The sequence below is a fragment of the Tetranychus urticae genome, chromosome 3 (assembly GCF_039701765.1).
Source record: "Tetranychus urticae isolate SD_2017Ah chromosome 3, NJAU_TeUrti_SD_1.0, whole genome shotgun sequence".
Lineage (NCBI taxonomy): Eukaryota > Metazoa > Arthropoda > Arachnida > Trombidiformes > Tetranychidae > Tetranychus > Tetranychus urticae.
The window spans coordinates 17371251-17394410 of record NC_142960.1 but is presented as its reverse complement, the minus strand read 5'-3'; the positions used below and the strand labels follow the sequence as shown (position 1 = coordinate 17394410).

The following is a 23160-nucleotide window of genomic DNA, read 5'->3' as shown; positions in this document are numbered from 1 at the left end:
CATGTATGTACTAAATTTATGTGTTCACTCCATATGATATTGCTGTTGAAATATTAAGCAAAAAATTGAGTTTTATTAAATTTTATTCCTTGAAAAAGCAAACATTTGTAATATAATCATGGAATCAATTGACCAAATCAATTGCCACATTAGCACAAAGTTATAGTTTGTTATAATTCAGTATCAAATGATTACCATCATGATCTGTTATCGAGTTACAATGAGCAATTGATTTAATATAACAATGGGCAATGTTTAAACATGATTATCAAAAATCAAACCAAATGTAAAGTATAATTATTACAGATATGTCAGATTGATTTTTTTGATCATTTCAGTTTTGACAATAATTATTATGAAAAAAAGAGAGATTGCTAATGTTAATATTGATAATACAATATTGAAAAATAAAAATGTGGCTTGATTGTTTTGAATCCAAAGATGAAAAGATGTTCCTTGAAGACCACAAAATACAAACGCATTTGATTCAGTTATCAGTACGAATGGTTGTTTCCTTGAGGCTTTAATTGTGTGAATATCACAAAGGCACAAAGTAAGACACAAAAGGAAGAAAAAGGTAGACCTGTGAGTGAATGAGTGAATGGATGAATGGAAGATGATGAAGAGAATTAAATATTTACATTGGAAGACTGAAATTAATATTTTTATGAAAACAAATTAATAGCTAATCTAATAACTATTAATGTTGGTTGGCTTTTCTCAAACTCTTCTTTGCTTATCTAATTAGACCTTTGTTTTAGTCTATCAATATAATTAGCATCATCTTCATTATTAGTAGTTTTGCCATCGATATCGCCATTTCATTAAACTGTCAACTTGTCCTGATCACTTCTGCTACAGGCTGTGATGGCTTGGATGAAATATGCAAAAAAAATGAATTTGTAATTTGATTAAAGTGATTGTTGTGCGAATGAGTATGGAGTTGGTGATAATGAAAATGAAGATGTGTGAATATGAGTAGCAAATATCGAGTGACAAAGTTAATGGTGACAATGTTAACGATGATGGTTGTTAACATGGCAAGTGGTTGTAACAATAATAATAATAATAATGATTTTGATGGTAATGCGAAGTAATAAAATAAGAAATTGGCAACGATTTTGCCAGGCGAAGTTTAACGAAACCTCGACTGGCTCAGAATGAAAAAAAGCTGAAGAAGCCGTGAAGATATGGTATCCAGAATGGACTGAGAGGACAGAAAAGAGATGAAAGTGAGAAGGGAAAAGAAGAAAGGATGAAATTTGAGGTGAATTTGACTTGATTTGTAAAATCAGTTGGGCACTTTGTATTATCTCGCTAGTGTTTAGGCACCACGAGCTTTTGCTGCTGCTGCTTTTGCTTTTGATTTGTATGAATAATCATTGAAAACAGATAGATCCATAGCTGGAAGATCACGGCATTCAACATAAGGATTTCTGAATTTAAAAAATGAAAGAAAAATAAGTTATTAGTAAATTTTGTAACATTTCGAACAAAGAAATGAAAAATTTAGAATAACTCACGAATGATGATCAGGCATAAGAAGTGGATAAAGTTGAATTGTTTGAATGTCATCAGCATTGTCACATAATAATTTGGCTAATTTAACTTTACGAACTTCATTAAGTTGTTCAAGAGACAAAGATGATGGCCAACCGCTATTCTCATACCAGAAACGATCACCTCGTCGAAGATTGGCAAATTGTTCACCAATTATACATGCGAAAGTAGGTCCGATGAGTGATCCAGGAGCTGGATATTCAGCAACACCGGCTGACCATAAATCAATATCATCAACATGTCTATAGAAAGAAGAGGCAAAAATGAGATTAACAAATTTCATTTGCTGTGATTATCAATGTTACTTACTTGTAAATACTAGCCATTCTGTGAACAGTTTTGTTATCGAAGGTTCCAATAAGATCATAGAATCCTTTAGCTTTTCTGAGTCCACAGAATTCTCGGTAAGCATTGTAACCGGGTAATCCAACTTCTCGTCCTCGTTGAACGTTGATTGAAGCTAAATCTGCACCAAAATGATCTCCAGGTTTCTCGAAAAGATGATTAGTTACTTCAGTGGAAACTTCCGGGTCCATTCTGTTGGCCTGTTGGTTAACCAAACCCAAAATAAATGAGTCAAGGTAACCAGGTTTGTAGAGCTCATAAGGCTGTAAAAGTAATTGGGACAAGCGAATTGATTCTGAAAATAAATGAAAAAAAAAGATGAGCAAAACATAGAAAGATTGAGAAAAACAATTAAATTGAGAAAATTAAGATCAAACCAATTAAAGTGAACCAAAGTTTGGTAATATAAAAAGCATCAAGCAATAAGAATGCCAGAAATTGATTATACAATATTTCATGACTGATTCCAATTTCAAAACAATTCAATTTTTTTGCGCTTAAATCATTTGTTCAAATTCGTGAGTCTCCATCTACCGGTTACGTAAGCAAATTGGTTTGATTTTGTTTTAAAAATCAATTGCATTGCAAAAAAACCGGGAAATCAAAAAAATTATTTACACTCCTTTTCATAATTACAATCATTCTTTGGTTAATAAACTTAAATCATTTTAGGTGATTTATAGTTTTTCGATTTCACTTGTATTTAAAAATATTCATCTACTAACCAATTTTATCGTGATATTTGTTGTATCTTTCAATGACATCGGGAAGGATTGAGTGACCAAAACGATAGGCAGCTGCTTGGAAACCAAGTCTCATTCCTGGATTAATTTTTGGATCATAACCATTGTAGAAATCGTTTTCAACCAAATCTAGACCATATTTGGACATTTTCTCACGACCTAAGAGTACTGGAAGGTATTCATTGAATGTAATGTGTTGAATCTCAGCGACAACAATTCTTCGTGTTTCTTGGAAAACAGTTTCATCGTCCCAATGTGGATTGGCAAATGCAAGATAGTCAGCAATACGATTGTGCTCTCTCATGAAAATGGTGTGTAAAGTGGTAATACCAAGCTGTTCATTGGCACGTCTATCTCCAGCTTCGAAGCAGAACATGTTTCGAGGTCGACCACTTCTTTCACAACCCTTATCAGGATCAGATGTTTTCATTGGAAGTAAATCTTTAAGACCTAATTCTTTGTACATGGCGGTTGTCTTGAGTCGACCACCCTTAAGAGCTCTCAATTTTTGGCATACTTCTTGAGATGAACCATAGATGAAGTTACCATCTAGAACGGCTGAAATGGCATTAATTTGACCTCGAGGACCCAATGGACAGCCTGGTTTGAGACCGGCAAGAACACGAACAAAGCTCATACAGGTTCGCTTGAAAAATTTGTAGAAAGGATCATCACGAGGTACTTTGATGGGTAAACAAGCTGGATGAGATGAATCTTCTTCTTCACAACATTTCAAGATATCGCCAAATTCGTTTGTTGCGGTTGCTCCAAAAGTCATGTCGTGATCAATCAATTGCCCAAAAGCCATTAACAAATTAGTAATATATTGATCACGTTCGGAAACATCTTGATGGATAATGAAGGAAACCAAACGTGGTGATGGAAGCTCAGAATCATCATCGGCTGATCGTCGCGGCTCAGAAATACCTTATGAAAATAAAAAATTTAAACATTATGTTACGTGATGGTTTAAATAAAGAAACAAGCGATTCAAAAGCTTTGCCCATAATCACAATCATAACATTTAACCATCATTATTATCATTATCATTACCATCAAGATCATTTCTACAATTATTAATCAAGTAACAGTCAAGTTTAATGTTTTCTTCATGCCGTTACAATTTGGATTATTGCTAGAAAGCACCGGCAACATAATCGAGATCCAACAAAAGAGATGTTTCATCGAGAAATTTTCAAAACTCAATAGCTTGACATATTACTGGATGAATTCAAGACTAATTTCATTATTATTAGATGTTGGGTAAAGAAAAGACAATCAAAATGCTGATTCTTGTTATCATCTATAAAATCACTGAATCTACCAAATCAAAATCATTAAATTCATCGATAGAATTTTCTGGTTTCGTTTGTTTGTTTCAAATATTTTTGCTGATAACTTTTTACGATAATATGGAATTCATCTCTTCCCGGTTCACATTTCATCATCACCAACAAAAGTAATGAGAGGAAAAAAGACAGTAGAAAAAGAATGTTTTTTACAATCGCAAGAATTACTAAATCACCTGACATTTGACATGACAGTTCATCCTCAGGCTACTTTTCAATGACACCAATATCAACATTTGCTGTTGTTTTTCTTGTCCACTTTTTTTTCTCATCCTCATCTCATCACCGTTATAGCTATTGTGACTAAAGCCTAACGAACCTGATTGTAAACTGTGAATCGAGTCCAATCATCATCTTAATTATAACCAACATTGTAATCTTCATTAAGCTGATGAAATGCAAATGAGATGGTGATTAAATTACAGGAAGCATTTGAACGATTATGAATGTCAAATGGGAGAAAGATCATCTCTATTATTGTCATTGCTAAACAATCGATACTTTATCTTGGCCATATCTTGGTAAACTGAAAAGGTCACAGGAGCCGGTCAACTAATCATAATATTGTCGTGTTAATTGTTAAACCAGTTAAAGTGAAAATTAAACAATTCTCAGTGAATGGGAAATTAGAGCAAACTATTGTTTCTAATTAATGTGAAATCATTTATGATGACCATTAAAGCAGGATAAACACCTTATTATTAATAAAGAAACATACCCAGTGAACACTATTATTATCATGACAATTGGCACAACACAAATTGTGGATCTTTCAACATGTTTAAAGGGAAAGTGTTAAATTGTATCATTAAAGAAAGAGGGAAATTGGTAACAATTAATGTTGTGAAATTTGAAAGGCCTGTAAAATGGTGAAAAGAGTAAAAAGTCGGCATAAAAACGATGATCATCATTTGGTCTGTTTCATGATAATGTTGATCATTTTGATGATGCCTTGCGGTTGTGATATAAATGTAACGACACAGATTCATGATTGGGAATAACCGTAAAGGCTAACATGAAGATGGGACGTTGATAAATCAAGTTAAATTGAAAAAGAAAAGTAAATTTTCAAAAAGGAAAAGTTCAATACAATTTTATTTGCCATTTCTTCTGGTTGATCATCAACGACCTGAATAGATTTCACCAAAATGTATAAAAAAGCAAACATGATAAAAGGTCACATTTCAAGTAATTTAATATCGAATGGCAATGTATTTATTTACGTCTGACAATTTTTTCACCACAATACGTTTACTCAGCTGTGCCTGTCAGGCCTGGAATGATTTAAGGCTAAAATAATTAACCGAAAATTGATTAATTTGAACATCTTGGGACATGGTTTTAACCAGCGAAAGAAAGCAACTCATAAGCAACATTAAATTCAACAATTTTGCTGTAAACATTGAATAGTTGATACACGAAAAAATGGCAAATCAAGTTAACCTTAACACTTTAAACTCATCAAAATTATCAACAATTTATCAAAATTTGTCTCGATCGTGTCAACTTGTGGTTAAGTTAATCAAAAAATTTGGATCAATCAATTATTACAGAAGGAAAAATTCACCTTCCAATGAATCTCCTGTTTTTTCTGGCTGTTCCAGTTACTTGGAAAAATTTACATTTAATTGTCATCTCAAGCCTCAACAATTGAACAATTAGAAGCCTTTTAATTGTCCACAAGCCTAATTTATCCTCATCATTAAATGCCTCTAATTGTTTCAATTGGTCAATTGCGACAATTGGACAACATTCGCCCTCTGGAAATTTCGCTTTTCCTTCAACTCATCATGAAACTCATGAATACTGAGCAGGCACAATTTCAAAATTGGAAGAAGAAAATGGTTTCTCTATTTTGGTAACTTTTACCTGCTCTTTTGTTTTTTCAACTTGAAAGGTTAACTCTTTTTGTTTTGTGCAAAAGGTATCAATGAACGGCAACAACAAACGCTACAATTGCTGTATATGACAAAAAAAGGTAAACATTGAGTGACAATCATGAATACATGTGAATCGAGAGGAAACAAATGAACAAAAATGAAGCAAATGAAAACAAAAGGAACGTGTCTTTTTATCAAATTAGCACTGACAAGCATAAACAACAACGACAATTGAGACTAATTTGTAATACAGTTAATGAAGATAATCAAATGAAATAATAGCTAAGAAGACGAAGAGAGAGAGAGAGTCTGAAAAATTATAATGTTATAAATAAACATAAATGTAATGATGATGAATGATTGAAACTAGTTTTGAATAATAATACTAATGATAATGATAATAATAATTGAGAGTTAAATTAAGAGTAAAATGATAATAATGAAGGTAATAAATGGATGAATGAAAATTTGGTTAATGTTTGCCTTAAAAATTGATGTTTGTTGAGTAAATTGTTGACAACAGAAGAAAGTGAATCTTTCATGATTGAACGATAAGATGTGAACAAGAGGTACCCTCAATCGCTCAAAATCGCAAGTTTAACCTTTTCTTTTATTACTTACCATCAGCATAGGCAGGAGGCAAGAATCTGACCATTGCGGAACGAGCTGAACCCCATGATGGATAGTCCAAGTTGTTGCACATTCCGGTTAAAGTACGATATTTGGAGATTTCACATTTAACTGGTTTCAAGAAGGAAGGACAAATGTCTCGGATGGCAGTTCGATAAGTGTCAATACGAGGAAGTCCAAAGAGGATTGTCTCCTTGGAAAGGTCATACCATTGGGCTAAGATTCGAGTGGCTTCGAGAACAATTTCCGCTGAAACTGAAATGTGACTTTCTTTGGGTAAATCAGAAGACAATTCTTTGATTTCTTCTGGAACATAACTTCCAAGTCGTACTTTGGCTTCATGGACAGCTCGGTTGATGTCCTCATATGTGATACAGATTTGACCCTCTCCTGGATAATATGAAGAGCGCTTCAATCTAAATGGACAAAAGAAAAGAAAAGAATTTTAAAAATTGGAATTCTCAAGATTGGTTGAAACATTAAATTTTCACCTAAAAAAGCGTAAACAAATTGTGGCGATAAACAGAAGCGGAATCTTTTCACCTCACTTTGTTAAGAAGAAGTCAATATTCACAAAGAAATGCGAGGATTTGATCTTTTTGGCGTTTCGGCAAATCAATTTTACAAGAAAAGCCGAATTGAACGAAAACAATATTAATGTCTACCAACTCTAATCGATTTCATTGTGAGGCTCGGCTTTTGCTTTAAAATTGACTTTCTCTGTTATTTGGAAATTTGCGTGTTTGAAGGTTTTGCGGTTTATTTGAATTTGAAAAAATGGTTCAACTGATTGCATTTAAATGTTAATTTCTAATTTTAAACACTTTTTCAATTTAAAATGTTGATTTGAAATGAAAAGTGAAAGCAATTTGGTTGTGATACGGAAAATTGAAAAGTAAAGGTTGAGAAAAATTTGGTTTAATATTGCAAAAAATGAACCCAATGAACCAGACAAATACAAATTAACCAGATTAGCTTTACTGTTACCTTTAAATACGCTTCTAACGTATAATCCAATAAAATTTAGTAAATTAATCTGGTTATTAAATTTGCCTAATTATGCTGTCAATTTATGCTTCCTTAATTTAAAACAGCTGAAGTTTAAAATTAAATTTGGTAAATGAGATGCTTAAAGAGGGAAAGCAATTTCATCAATTTCAAAGTATTTAACATGATTAGTTATGATTTACATGAAAGTCAATTAGACTGGTTAATCAATATATAATTTGTTAACTCAATTTAGTTGGACTTTTCATTGCGGTTTACTTTAAACGGTAACTCATTAACCACACTTAATAGTTTGTTAAATACAATTGACCCAAAGGTTAGATGATTTACACAATTGAGAGACAATTGAAGGTAAATCAATTGATAAACAATTGGCTTACATTCAAGAGTTTAATCAAATGTATTGATCTGTTTTAAATGTAATAGACCAAGAAATATTGTGTCAATTGGTAAACAAAAGGAACACCATTTTAAAGTGAAAATACCTTTAAAAGATCATTAAATTGACTCAAATTATGGTATTCAATACTAGCTAATCAAAAAGGTTAATTCAAAGGTTTAAAGGAATACAAATTGAAGTTCAATTTGATGGGTGAAAGTTGGTCTATTGGTAATTGTAATCATGAAAAGATGTTGAATTGCCTTCCAGTTGATCAATTGTAACAGTTGCTACAAATGATTCAAAAATGGTCAGATTATTGGCCTAAAGTGATCAATTTTTTTGCTTAAAAACTGTTAATCAATTTCAAGTTACAATAAGACACTGAAAAGATTGAGTTCAATATTTTCCTTTCATGATCTTTTTGTAATTGCTTTTGTATTGTTGCCTAACACTTGGATAATGATGTTGATAATTATCATGATGATGACAGTCAACACGAGTTTAACCAACAGATGAAGATGAGTTTAACCCTGAACTTGATTAAAACTAAAACACAGACACTTATCATTTAACCACCTTTACTGGCTGTAAAATTTCCGGGTAACAATTTAATGACAAGTTGCGTTGCGAACAGAAGCGATGAAATAACAGCAAAAAAGCAGCTAAATTACTGACTAAAACCAGAGTAACAAATGAGTTGACAAGAGTAACAACAAAAAAGAAGCAAAATTGATTTAAATGGTTGTTAAATTGTTGAAAAATCATGTGCTGTCGATGTTGTGATGAAACAGTCAATTAGCTTGTACAAAAGGCTAATTATTTCTCACTGTTTTTCACTCTACATTACAATTAGTGAGTTTCAATTGATTACCAAGTAAATTGGATTAAAAGGTGTTGGTTTAATACAATGTCTCGGTCAGACAATTAACATTATAATCAACAATTAATCAGCCATAATGGTTCAACATTTGTCCAGACAAGTGCAGACCTTGAAAGGCTGATAAAGGTTTCAATTTTTAGGTTTGATTTTTGGGTTTGATTTTGGGTTTAGGTTCCAAAGGTACATTACAATGGACAGTTGATTTAGATAATCCAAATTTAGATGAATCTATTGTAATCAAATCCAATAATTGAGAAACTGTGAACCATTGAATTTGCGTGATTGTCTGATATTAGCTGCACCCATGGTTTTTATAAGGCTCATGAACAATCTTATTTTGCTGGTCTCACAATCTTAATGGTAATTCATCTAATTATGTATTGTCGTGTTACCAGTTAACCACGAAATTAAGGATAAAAATTTGATTATGAAACAAATTGTTAAATAGATTGTCAAATTGTAACCAGTTTACATCAGTTTGTACGATAACGGCAAAAAAATGGTCATGAAAAAAAACACAAAACAAAAAGACTGTAAGAACATATTACAAGAATGAGAATGAGGTGAAAATAATGATGAAAATGTGATGAACAACAAGAAAATTGAATTTCTTTATATTGTGAGTTGATTGTTTAGCATAATGATATCAGATGATGGAAAACAAAATCAGTAAAATCTCACAAGGCCAAGCCTGAAGAAAGTACACACTTTTGTGGACAATTGATCTTGTTTTCAGAGGAAAGTTTCATTATTCAGTTGAAAATTCACTATTTTCCACCATTTTTTTGATTCTTGTAATTGTCTCTTAGGCCTTTCTTTAATTTTTTATTTGTCTTTAATCGTGTTCATCTTGTTTCCCTCAATCTGTGCCAATCTTGTGAGTGTAGATTATTGTTTTTGACCATTAGAACGCAGCAAAACAAAAGACATTATTAGATATATTTATCTGATTAGTTTCATAGTTAACTAATAGATCCTGAAGGAGAGTTCAATTCATTTTGTCTCAACCGGTTCAGCCAACAGTTATTGAAGACAATACATGAAAAAAAGTACAGAAAAAAAGAGATTCATGAGCATGATGAAATGAGGTAAAAATTAGTGGAAAAGGCATGAGACAGAAAGTAAAGCTTGTTGTAATGAACTGTGTAACACAGAAAAATTGGACTGCTTTTCCTTGGGAAATTGAAGCGACAATTGTCAACTTTTAAACTTTAATTCATTAAATCAATGATTCTTATCATGCTCATAAGGCGAATCCTGATCCTTTTATAATACTACATTTCATGTTTTTATAGCCTTTAGCTAGTCAATTACAGAAGGCTATCCAAACGGCTTCAGCTTTTTCAAACCAGACTTTAAAAATTATACAACCAACGGTTAGCGGTTCATCTAATTTTATCATCATCAAAACACATTAATCAACAATCTATACCATTCATCACTGACTATTTTTATTATTTGCTACATTTTTTAATTCTTCAACTTCTGGATTGGTTTGCATTCACAACATTATTTTTTCACTTTCTGTTTTATGATTTCCATCACCTATCCAATCATGGTGATTAGTCCAATTTATACCGTGTTACAGTTAAGTCCAGCAATAAGCATCACGAAAAGGCAGACTCACCTTTTTAACCTGTTGATTACATCTAATTGATCTTGTTGGACTGAGACATCAATTTGTAAAATCGTTGTTGCTACATCTTATTTAACTAACATCAACCCGGTAGTTATCAACAGCAAACAGACAAAGTCTTATATTAACAGTTGTTTTAGCAGATAATATTAGCTAATCAACCGTTTAAAAATCAATAATAATAAGAATCAATGAAAAAATTCAAACACTTTTTTCACATTGACCAGCCACGTTTGTTGTCAGCAGTAAAGAGCGATCACAGAAACCAGAAGAAATGGCTGAATGGTCAATCCACCTTTTGGTAGACATTTCGAATGGTCAGTTGCACTTTTTACAAGTCTTTTTCAACAGAATAACCACTGAATATACAGATTCATTGAGTATTAATAAATCAGGGAATTACAAAACATAGTTAATTTATAAAATTAAAAATCTTAAACTGTTAGACAATAAAAGCAAAAAGCATAAACAACAGCTGAAGCAAATAGCGTAAACAGCATCAAGCATAAAATCGAAGCTGGTTTTAGCATAATTGTAAATTTACTGTTCAAACAATCTATCATTACTGACCATTTGACCATAGAAATTTGATCTTTTTAAGATTCTTCTATTCTAATTGTAACAGTAATCAACTTTTGATTAAATCTCTTTTTTTGCGCCAAAACAATCATTACTTTCTCACTTTTCCGGACGTAATTGACAGACGCACCCTAAAATATTTTTAACTTTACATACGATTGAATCATTGCATTCACTCTTGATTTCAGTTCGCTTTCTTTTTCTAATTTATTTTTTCTTCTTTCTTTTTCTCTTTCTGTTTATTCATCGCCATCATCACCATCCTCAACGACATCAGAATCAGGCTCAGTATCTTCACCATTCTCACCGTTTTGAATAACTAATAAGCCTTGTATCTTTCAACCTTTTTTTCATGCTCGAAATTATTTCTTTTTTTACTCCTTTTTGTATTGGATTTGGGTAAGTTTTTTTTGTTTTATTTTTAAAAGTTAAACCTTTATATGTGTCTAATTAATCTCAGCTTTTGCCTCTCTTTCAGATTCAACTGGACTAAACAAATAAACTAAATTACAAATTGGACTATTAATGACGACTGGAATAAGATTACCGACATTTCTCAGCTGACCCAAGTAACACTTTCTACTGTATAAAATTTATACTCTTGTGCATGTAAGCTAATCAAATGACATTATTTATCTCATTTGGTCACAATTTATCATTTACAATTTTTAAATTAATCAAAATTTTTGTCATCTTTACAGGTAACTTGGGTTTAATATGATTATTGCATTGAAAGTGACAGTTTCGTTTATCGATACATTTTTGAACCTTTAAAGTGATACAAACGTTTGCTTATGCAGTTATAAAAAATAACCCGATTTTGTTCAAGATGGACATCAATAAATAATAATGATGGTAAGGTGCAAACCACGCAATTTGCACCACTTAAACTTGCATTTTATACCTTCTTCCTCGTTATCATCACATCATCATCATCATTATCAACTGTTCATCATCTCCTTCCTCATAATTGGAAACATAGAGTGTATTTGTTTACACCTAATGTTATGCTTCTGGTCATATCTTTGATTTGGAAATTGGATTAAATGGAAAGCACGTTGGAATCATTTGAATTGAATAATCATAACTATAATTGAGTAAAGATCATGATCAACATAGTAAGTAATCATTGATATTATGAGGTGAAATAAAATAATTAAATTGTTGATAATTTGTACTGATAGTCAGATTGAAATTGACTGATAACCAATCAGAAATCAATCTTTTCTTGAAGATTCATTGAAACAATCTTTTTTTATAGTGAAAAAAACATCAAAATTGTTATTCAACCATTGAATCTGATTGACCTGAAAATGATACAAATTTTCATTTTCTTTTTCACTCTCTTATTGGAATGCAAACCTCTAATAACAATTTTGAAGCCAATAAAACCTAGAAAAGGAAAGTAAAAGTTCATGTAAGAAGATGAAAAAAGGTTATTAAATGGTTAATAAGAAAAATATGATCAAATTCTGTCTGAATATTGAACTTTTTCGTTCGCTTTACTTTACTCACCACCAAATGATCATAACTTGTTAACCTTTTAACAATCATCTGTTAACATTGTCATCATCTCATAATCAACTGAACGTTTTCTTGCCTTTTTTTCCACTTTTTTCACTTCAATTTCTTTCCAATTATTATTACATTCATCATGCAATCGAGTTTCAATATTTTTCTTCTCTTTTTCAGCTTCTCCTTTATCACACTCAATATCATGATGAACCAGCTTTTCTGAAGACTCTCAATTTTACTCGTCGATTCGGATGGTTGACTGTAACTTAACTGATTGGCTTCATGGGACCTCATCAGAATCAACACCAACATGAGGACACAAACAAACACACCAAACCCAAAGGAGATTGTAAACTGTTAACAATCATACGAACAGTATTATTGATATCAGTTGTCATTAATATTTACGTTTTTTACGTTTAATGAAAAAGTGAAATGTGAAAAGAAATGAAAAGTTAGCCAGAAAATCGTGAAATATGATTATTTCACGTTAATTTCACTTTTACTTGAAATGCCAATTATCGGATAGAGCAGTTAATTGGCCCAGTAAAAGTGAAATGATCAAAAAATGGTCTAAAGATTGGCCATTTAGACGTAAAAACTTTGTATTTTCCAATACATCATTGATCTGGAAAAGCGGCCTCAATGTCACCTTTATTTTCACCATTTTCATTTTGATCCATTTTACTTTTCCATTGACTCGAGTAAATCACAATTTTTTCATCTCATCCATCATCAAATCACATCTAATTGAGCAATCAGTCTCTAATGAAAAATCAAGTGAAAACGGATCTAAGAAGGTTAATTGCGAACTTGTCGTTATCAAAAATCATTTTGATTCCTGCCAATTGTCAGATGAAATGGTATAAACCATCATTTTGAGCTTGTTTCCATTTTTTTTTTCAATTAAAAAAATATTTTTGTATTAAACAGTAAAAATATTATTTTGATTGAAAAATGAATGCAACAATTAACTGGCTCAACTTTGATTTGATGATGTGAAGTTTAATCAAAATAACATTATTTATACCAATTTTGTTTTGTGAAAGCAAAAAGAAATTGATTAATCAATATTGATTATCATCTTGACCAAGCTTCTGCTTATCAATCAGATAAATATCATTCAATGTAATCATACTTTTTCTGTTCAACATCTTCCAAGCTCACGCTGAGATGTTCATTAAGGTATATTTATATTTATATGGTATAAAAATGTATTAAATTAACGAAAGGAGTGAATTGAAATTGTTTAGTTGTCAGGTTAAAGATACTGACTAGAAAATCATGAAATTGTAATACCGGAATGAACCTCAAAATTTTGATTCTGAAGATGGTGATGCAGAGCAAGAAATGGTGAAAAAAATGAACAAAAATGATGCAAAAAAACAACAAAAAACAAAAGATAGCTTTTTTTTAGAAAAAAATTTGAGGTCAGAAATGTTTCCACCAAGGAAATGTATTAAGCCGAGTTAATAAGGTTAGGTTTGAACAGAAAATGAATTACTCATGGTAATCTCTCAGTTTGACCTCTAATAACAGTTGAATTCAAAGTATTAATAAATGTCATTCAGCCTGAATATCGTAATCACATTTAAAATTAGCATTCAAATCTCACTAAATATGAATCTTTTTTTCTTTTCATTTTCAGACTCACAACAGTGATTGGAAACCAAATACGGATCAAATTGAATTAACTATTCCATTGGAAATAAAAGCTCGCAATTAAGCTATAACATGAAGTTATCCAGTGATGGACAATACTTGATGATTTGGATCCATAATTTGCATCTAATGAGACTAAAGGAAACCCCTAACTGGCCAATATTGGGAAGTTATCGCTTACAATTAATAGTGAACAAATAAATGGATGATAACATTCAAAAAGTGGCTCATCAACAGCCTGGAGAAGTGATTTTTATTTACAAAAATAACGGTTAAACTTCACTAATAAATGTGTATTTATAATAACAAGATGAACTCCTTTTTTGTGTATGTGTGTTCAGTTTATCTTCATTTTACTGGTTATGCATTACTTGGATGTTTTACTTGGAAAGTTATTATCCATCAGATACGACTCTAAACAACGCTAACAACCAACTTATCATCTATCTTGTGTGTTTAAACTGAGCATTGATAATTATTTGATAGCCGCAAGCTTCAACAATACATGAATTATAGCTGAAAATGAAGCTGAAAGCTGAAAGTGGCAGAGGCAAGGCAAGAATGAACATCGAAAACAAAACCAAAATAAGGTGAAATTGAAAATTAATAACGAAAAAAACACCAAAAATCAGTTCATCTCGAGATAATCTTGCCTTGTTGTTGATGATTATTAGTGATTAAATGAAGATGATCATAATTTTCACTAACTTTCAATAACTTTCTCATTTACGGAAGACTCATTCCAATGCAACCATCAGATTAAAGTAATGGATTAATCATCTTCAATAATTAACCTTTTTTCATCTCCTCGCTTGGCAACAACAACAAAAAACACCAAAACTGGACAATAATAATCAATATTAATCTTCCTTAAGCATAAATGTATAAATGTTGCTCCAGGTAGACGAACTGATTAAAGAGGTTCATCCAATTAAATGATTAATCAAATTAACCAGTTGAACCATTGTTAACCCAAACCAGATTTTAAAAGGTTTACCTACAAAACTGGTTAACATTGGTTTTACCCTTTGTATTGACTGTGTTTGGTAAAATTTTCATTGACGGAAAATAATTAATATTGTTTTGTTTCTAATGTTGTTCAAATGATCAATGTTATTACATTGACTGATTAATTGGCTGTTAAAAACCACAATTGTTACGCTATTTGTAAATTATTGACTTGATGAAATTTCAATCAATAACTTGAAGGCTTTCAGTTTAAATAAGAAAAATATGGATTATCAACTTACCTTGGAGCATAATTAGAAATATAATGAAGTCCAGGGGACATTTTGATTGGCTCATGGTCAGGTGAATAGGGTTTACTCCTTGATACAATTAAAGCACATTCTGGTGAATAATCAGTTCCATAAGGTGGACCTGAATGAGGCGGTCTTTCAATGTCATTGTAATCAGAGCAAAGACCAATCGAGGCAAAGCTCAATATTAATATGGAAAATCTGTAAGTAAAACACAAATGAATCATTATTCAATTCTGGTTGCCTTTAATCGTAAAAGATATAAAAACTGGACAAGAATGGCCGAAAGGTTAAACTGTAATGAAAACTGTTTGACTGGTTATTAAAATAGATACGCAAATGTTGATGAAATGAATGAAAAAAGATGAGATAATCTAATATTCTTGGCTTTCATTGCCTTTCGGCTTTTAGCTACCTTTTACCTTCCCTTTGAAAGGTAAAGAATCGTCTTCATCAATACTATAATTAATTGAAGTTTAATTATAAGGAGTAAATGAGAGGAAAGGTTTGAGATAAATTTGATTCCAGGCTGTCGATTGCCGCCAGTCAATGATGAGAAAAGGTAAAAATGCAAGTTTAATTTTAACCTTTTTTTTATCAATTAATTGGTTTATCAAGCAGCAGAATATTAATTTCATGATATCGATGATATCGGAAGAGCGTAAAGAGGCAAAAAAGGAGAGTGAAAAATATCGTCCAAATGAGTTGAACGATCCCAATTATTATGGTAATCAGTTGCAATTGATAAACCAAATCAATATCGATAATGGAAACACGAATCTAAATCTGAACATTTTTTCAATCTTTTTAGCAATGCTTTTGATATCAAAGGTTTCAAGCTAATGACTGATGTTAGTCTGGTTCATGAAAAATGAGTCTAACGGTTAGAGACAAAAAAAACATGAGATTGTAATGAACTGTGTTACAGTGAAAAATGTGATTCTTGGGAAAAAATGTCAACTTCTTTAATCTAATTAACTTTGATTGGCACAATTAGTTGACTTGGGTTTGCACTAATTAATTGTGTCTACAAATTAAACTCACAAGTTCACCAAGAGACGAGAAAAAAGAGAGAAATCATGAAATCATGAAGTCATGAAAGTCTTCAAGAATCGATGAAACAACTTACCTTATCATTGTGGGTAAAGGGTAAATGATGACAATGATGTAAATGGGTAAAGCGTTGACAGATGAAAGGCCAATACTCAATGGGTAAAGATGATCACAAAACAAACAAGTGAAAAATGAATTTTAAAAAAAAGACAAGTTCGATGATAAAAAAAAGAGAAAAGTTGTTCAAATTGAAATGATACAACTTTTCAATGGATTGGTGTTTTGTTGCCGTTGATTAATCTTTTCGTGTTCACCTTCTTGTTGAAACTAACGACGACAATAAACAAGCTGGGTTAGACATTAACGTGAATTGTTACCTGGAAAAAAGTCCTCCTCAACTGATCCTTATCATTCACTCATCTTATCTTTCCATTCTTACTCCATCATCATCATCTTACTCTACCTTATCATCGCTTTCTCCTCCCTTTTAGCTACCTTTCATCTCCTCCTTCCCCATCATCATTCATCTTTCTCCTTCTTCTTCTCTCTCTCTCTAACTGTACCTTAAAATCACTCTTGATCGTCATCTTTCGCTTTCCCATCACATCGCAATCACAAGATTCCCTGGCCTTGCAAGTTATGTCATTGAAACAAAAAGGTAATCTTTAACCTTGCGGCAATCCTCACATCTACAGGTCCAAAGAGACGAACCAAAAAAAGAAAATTTCAAATTCGATTGAACCAGAATTGACTTCAAGCCTTTTCTGGTCATGTCAATGTTTCCAATGTAAACCCAAAGATTGTCAACTAAAGAGTTTCTCATTTTTTTGTCTTTTTGTCTTTTCTTACCTTTTAATTTGAGCTTCTTTTTCCTTTCATTACCTGTTATTAGCAATAATATATTTAGTTCAACAGGAAATAGGGCACCAAATAATTGGGCCAAATGATAATTAAGCCTGAAGCAAGACTGGCCTAAGATTAACCTTTACAGAGTTGATCTTCACTTGGTCATCATTGGTATTGCCACTTAAAATACACTTTCACTATAAGCTTCAGTTCAATTACCCAATTCAACTAATGATATTAATAATAATCATATTAATGGTCAATAATTTGGAAAGTTTTAAGTCTGTTTATTAATTGTTCATCTTAAAGGTAAAAGGCCTGAAAATGTTGACAAAAAAAAATGGTGAACTGAAAAAAAAGGCAAATTAGCTTAGGAATTTTTTCATCGCCGATTTTCATCGATTTCAATCGGAAAATGTAATGCTAATAACAACATTTGATTGTAATCATTTCTAAATTGGTACCAACAGTCCAAGTACGCTTAGTTAATCACGATATTTAAGCGCATCAACCACTCAAATGGATTGAAAAGTGTTTAACTTTAATTAGCTGGCAGCTTGATGAGAGTTAATTAAACAAATAAATAACATTTCATGTCAATTATAATGAGAATCATTTGAAAGTGATGAAAATATATGAGAAGAAGAAGAAGAAAAAATTATCACCAAATCTCGATCAATAATCAATTCTTAATAATCATTTAGATTCATTATATTCCCTCAAAGATTCAAAGATTGATTAACTGATGAAAATGATGAATTATTATTAAATTTAAAAATAAAAATCAATATCTTTTGCAGGCTCAATGATCTTTGATTGTAATTGAGTCGATTTGGATCATGTTTGATGATAAACATTGATCAACTGATTACAATCAACAATTTTGACATTTTTTAACTTCGAGCTGGACAAGAGTAAATTGTGGCAAAAAAGACTGAAAATTGTTTCATTTAATTGTAACTGTTTAGTATCATTGGAGTGTAATTAAAGGTTTCCAGTTGAGTGTCAATTTGTGCATTTTGATTAAAAGCAAATGTTTAATGATTAAATCAGCTTCTTCCTTGTCTTCAGGTTTAACATTGGATTTGGGTTTCACTGACAATGGATTTAATTGGTATTAATTATTACCAAAGATTGGGTTCACTTTTGGGTTTCACTTTAAGGTGAAAAATTACCTTTTAATTGTTAACAATTATGTTTAATTTTTTTCTTCTTTTTTGCTGTTAATTTGTCGATTTCATTGAATCTGCTTTCAATGCTGACTCTTGCCTGTTAAATAATAGGAAATGATGACCATCATCTTGTCCCTGATCAACCATTTAAAACCATTAATTATATCTTTCAATATGTGAATTACGGCTAACAAATTAACCTTAACATTTTGTCATTTCCATGTTAATCAATGGACATTATTTTAAGGTTAATTTTAATGATAGTTTGAAGTTATTGATTTATCGATTGTGATTGGAATTGATTGAAATGTAAAGATGAGTGAAATGGAATGAAATTGAGTGGAAAAAAAGGTTAAAATTTAAATTATTATCGGGTTAATAAGATGATGAAAAGGTTGAAACATTGAACTTGCTGGTTACATTTGAACAATTAATGTAATTTTATTGAAATCTTGATTTGGACATTACTGTTGAACGCCTTCAATGTGATTACATTGATTGTTTAATTGATTATTCAATATCCATCTCTCACCAGTTGATTTGGTTAGTTGATTTAACCAGCTTGAAGCATCTCAAGTCAACAGTTGAAAACATTACACGAGTTTTTTACAAGATGAATAATCTCAACATTGATTGCAAGTCAATCGTTGAATCCCTGATGATCACCAATAATATATTTAATGGTAAACTCAGTTGAATAGTTGAATAAATCGGAAGCATGAGAGTATCGCGAAGCCCTCCTTCAGTGAATCTTGTCCAACTTTGAACCGGAAAAAAATTGGTAACTCAATACTTGTTGTAGATTAGACAAGATCAGGCCAAATTCAGGCCTTCAATTTTAATGTTTACATTGGTTTTTTGATTAACGAACAGTCAATTTTACCTTCTCTTTCCATCATCGCCATCACCATCAATAACAACCTCATCAACAACATTCAGGAAGAGTGTGCCAAGTGAAAGTGAATTTACGTTCTCATTAGACTTTTAAGGCTCTTGGTCAAACATAGTTGTTTCAGGTCAACTTTTCCTGTTCTTCAGCCTACAACGGGCTTGTCGTGTAAAAATACCGCAAATTGTAAGCGCAACCTTTAATATTGTATAAGTTAAAGATTAAGAATAAATTTACCAGATTAAGCTCACATTGAGATGAAACGCAAATTTTCATTATCAACTAATCTGTTAATAAACGTGTTCATCAGCTCATTACATTTTCATCTTTTGTTAAACGTATTGACCATTCATTAGTGATCTTTGATTTACATGAAAAAACCGTGAAAAGATTTCTTTCAATTCCAATTTCTTTTCATTTGGTGTCAAAATTGATGTCAAGTTACAATGTTGGCTACAAAGCAATTACAGAAATAGATTTTTATATTAACATCGAAAATAAAATGAAATTCTGATCAAACTGTTGCTTCAAACATTTCCAGTGTTTCAAGTGACATTGAGACTGGTTCATCTTTCAAACCAGAAACGGGTAAGTTTAGCCTTTCACCAAATGATAACCCAAACAAGCCAAAGCTTCACCTAAATTGACCAGATTTAATTGCTTGGGTTAGGCTTTTATTTATTGCTGTAAAACTGTAAAAATAATCTTCTAAACTCTCAGTTTCTCACTAATTTTTCATGGGATCACCAAGAATCAGCATTTACCAAGAAACCATCAAGATTCAGTTTAAACATCAAACTGTTGCTTCAATAAAATCACCATTTCAATCCAATATTACTTTCCTTATAACAAATTGTGGACAATATTTCAATTGGAAGAAAATTTTCACCAATTTCGCTGTTAATTGGGATTGAAACCAATTAATATCACTATTTTGGTGCAATAACATCTGAAATTAATGAAAGATTTGTCAATAAAGAGCAAGAATTGGATCAAGTTTATTTATTGTAGTTTTACAGCGACTTTCAATTGTTGTTATTAACTCGAAATGACTATTATTTCATCCAATTTGGATGGATAAGGTTAGAATCATAATTTAATCTAATTAAAGAAGGGTAATTATCATGATTACTAATGATAGCAATCGATATCGATAATAGACTGTTCAGTATTATTCATAATCTATTGTCCATCGTGATTAATCTTGACCTTTCTATTGTTACACTTTCATTAAAATGGATCTTTACTATTCAATGGAAACCTGTTACAATTTAGTTGAGAAGGAAAAGTTTTATCGATAATTCTGTTGTTCAGTTTGTCCAGTTCAATTGGAATATCAATTGATATTGTCATTAGATTGTAATTGTGAGCATTTAAGTTAATTTTGAGTGAAAATACATTTCATCAGAAAAACAACTTCAATTGCATAAAGAAATAGTAAAGTGTTGAATTAATTTGCACTAATTTCAACTCATTTTAACCCCTTTTTTCAAGTTTAAATGTCGCTTTTTGCCGATTCAAATTGTTTATTGTTGATTTGCGCAATTTATCACTTTAAATTGTAGCTGTTAACAGAGTCAGCTTTGGGTCATTTGATAAAGGTTATTTTTGTCAACAATCATCAGTCCATTTTGGTTTAATAATAACTAATGTTCACCTGTTTTTGAACTTGTTGTGCACCTTCTGATGGGAAAATCATTTTATTGTGATTAACCAGATTAATTAGTGTGATAAAAAATGACATTAAAAAGATGAGAGAACAATCTAGTTGATAAAAATAATGAAAAATAAGACTCAATGTCTTGCTGAGAACCTTTCATGAGTTTTAATTGTTAGTCAATTTTTAGCATTTTATCAGATGAAAACTGTTGATGGAGACCGTCATTCATTCATTGAAAACTGAGTAAAATAGTTTTCCAATTAATTTCACTTTTTTATTTCACTCGATTTTATTAAGTATTGATGGATCGAACTAGTAACTGTAAATTTCCTCTGTAAGTCACAGTTAAAAGCAAGAACCGTTTTTGCCTTTTTCATTCAAATATAAGACAGAATAGAAAATGGAATTTTGTTATATCGGTTCTTATTTTGTGATTTTAAAGTCACAAGTCAACCCAAATTTTAAAATATTATCCGATAACCGAGTTTTCAGGCAATTTTCAATAGAGAGGGAAATCTTTTTTCGCACCTAGCCATCAGCTTTAAAGGCGCTAAGCCAAGTGGAAAAACGTACTGACTATCATCCAGAAGCCCTGGGATCGAATCTCTCTCTGACCCTCATCTTTCTCTTCTCTTATTTTGACCTCGCCAGGAAATTGCATCCAGCTGAAGTATGACCAAAAAATAATGAAAATGATAAATCGTTACTTCCAAGAACATTTGAATAGCAAGAATCCGGTACTAAATGAATACATAACTTTTATTGAAAAATATGGCTTTTTAAGCTGATAATCTTGTCTTGCCATGAAGATTTAAAAATTCAATTTTCTAAAGCACCAGATCTACCGTTTGAAGAGATAATCGGTTGGGACGGCGATATCAAGCCTTGGACAACATTAAATATAATTTCTTGAAAAACATTGTTATTCAAAAATATTTTGCTTTCATCAAAGACAAATATTTGAAATTAATTATACAAGAGGCCGACCTCAAAACTTTTTCAATTTTTAATATCCCTGTAAAAAGCCGTTTAATTATTGTGTTAAATTGATTCCGAGAATTTATTAGGGGTCCTCTAAATTGGTTGAACAAAATTCAATTTCACTTATTTCAATTCAAATGTTAAACAAATCAAACAAGCAGAGTTGTTAAAGTTGCTCATTGAATGTTTTGATAATGTATCGTGGTACGCGCCATCTGGTGTATAAGAAACATAATGCAGTCATTATTTCAACGAAATCTTGAAAATTGATAAAACTTATTGAGTGTAGCATATGATAGCATGTAGTCACTTCAGATTGCTAAAGATGTAATTTCTCTTGACATTTGTCAATAATAGGCTGATAATGACTTAATGTTTCCATTGAATTCAGGATCTGTATCAAAGTCAAGACTAGTGGCAAAGGGAAGCTGATAAACGTCTTCAAGGCAGGTCATTATAAGGCCAACAGCCTAGCAATTACTAGCAATGTTAAGATAGTTCTCACAGCCTTTAAATTATTTGGTATAATAAAACAAATTCATGAAATTATAATGAATATTCAAACCTTTTCTCAATTTCAACATTGATTTCGTTCCAGTACTAACAGCATGTCCCAAAAGCGTACATTCGTATGCTACTCTTACAGCTATGGATACTTTTTTTCATCTAACTCATTGGTCTGATGTAACTTTTGACGGTCAACCAGAAAATCACTTATTTTGCGATAAAGTCAAGAGAACCATCGACGGATTAAAAAAATCATTGGATTTCCGGTGCTCACATACTATTTCTGTCAGTGAAAAATTCAGGCTCTTTGTTATTATTTTCATGTTTCCAGTTCACCACGTCTCGACTCTTAACTCGACATTCCTTGCCTTTACTCCTTTTATGTTTAATCTGCCTTTAATACGAGCAATAATGGCTGAAATCATTTAAGGTTACCTTTAAAAGCAAGAAAATTATCCTTGTAAGAAATCAAGTTAAGCTGATCGCATTGAAACAAAAATGATACTAAAAACTGAAGGCTTGATCTTGCTGCCTATCAAGCCTCCACAAGTCTAATCTTATACAAATTATGCGGAACCAAATTTTCTGAGCAATTAAAATTATTATTAATAAACTATTAATTAA

The 23160-nt window shown here is 31.3% G+C and overlaps 1 protein-coding gene and 3 long non-coding RNA genes across 4 annotated transcripts; 2 read left to right on the top strand and 2 right to left on the bottom strand.

Annotated features, from left to right (window-relative positions):
- Window positions 1-65: 65 nt before the first annotated feature.
- Window positions 66-17023, bottom strand: LOC107363157 (salivary peroxidase/catechol oxidase). The gene is made up of 7 exons (XM_015930337.2): window positions 16558-17023; window positions 15420-15629; window positions 6499-6923; window positions 2631-3575; window positions 1870-2200; window positions 1524-1802; window positions 66-1436 (listed from the first exon to the last, which is right to left on the bottom strand). The coding sequence occupies exons 1-7, from the start codon at window positions 16563-16565 to the stop codon at window positions 1325-1327; spliced, it is 2310 nt and encodes a 769-aa protein (XP_015785823.1). The 5' UTR covers window positions 16566-17023; the 3' UTR covers window positions 66-1324.
- Window positions 3569-7035, top strand: LOC149093510 (uncharacterized). The gene is made up of 3 exons (XR_016199655.1): window positions 3569-5855; window positions 5922-5975; window positions 6505-7035. It is a non-coding gene; the product is annotated as an uncharacterized LOC149093510 (long non-coding RNA).
- On the bottom strand, window positions 9203-10827 carry LOC149093509 (uncharacterized). Its single transcript, XR_016199656.1, has 2 exons — window positions 10405-10827; window positions 9203-9753 (listed from the first exon to the last, which is right to left on the bottom strand). It is a non-coding gene; the product is annotated as an uncharacterized LOC149093509 (long non-coding RNA).
- On the top strand, window positions 11103-13437 carry LOC107363159 (uncharacterized). Its single transcript, XR_016199654.1, has 5 exons — window positions 11103-11391; window positions 11471-11601; window positions 11694-11847; window positions 11975-12110; window positions 12685-13437. It is a non-coding gene; the product is annotated as an uncharacterized LOC107363159 (long non-coding RNA).
- Window positions 17024-23160: the final 6137 nt, after the last annotated feature.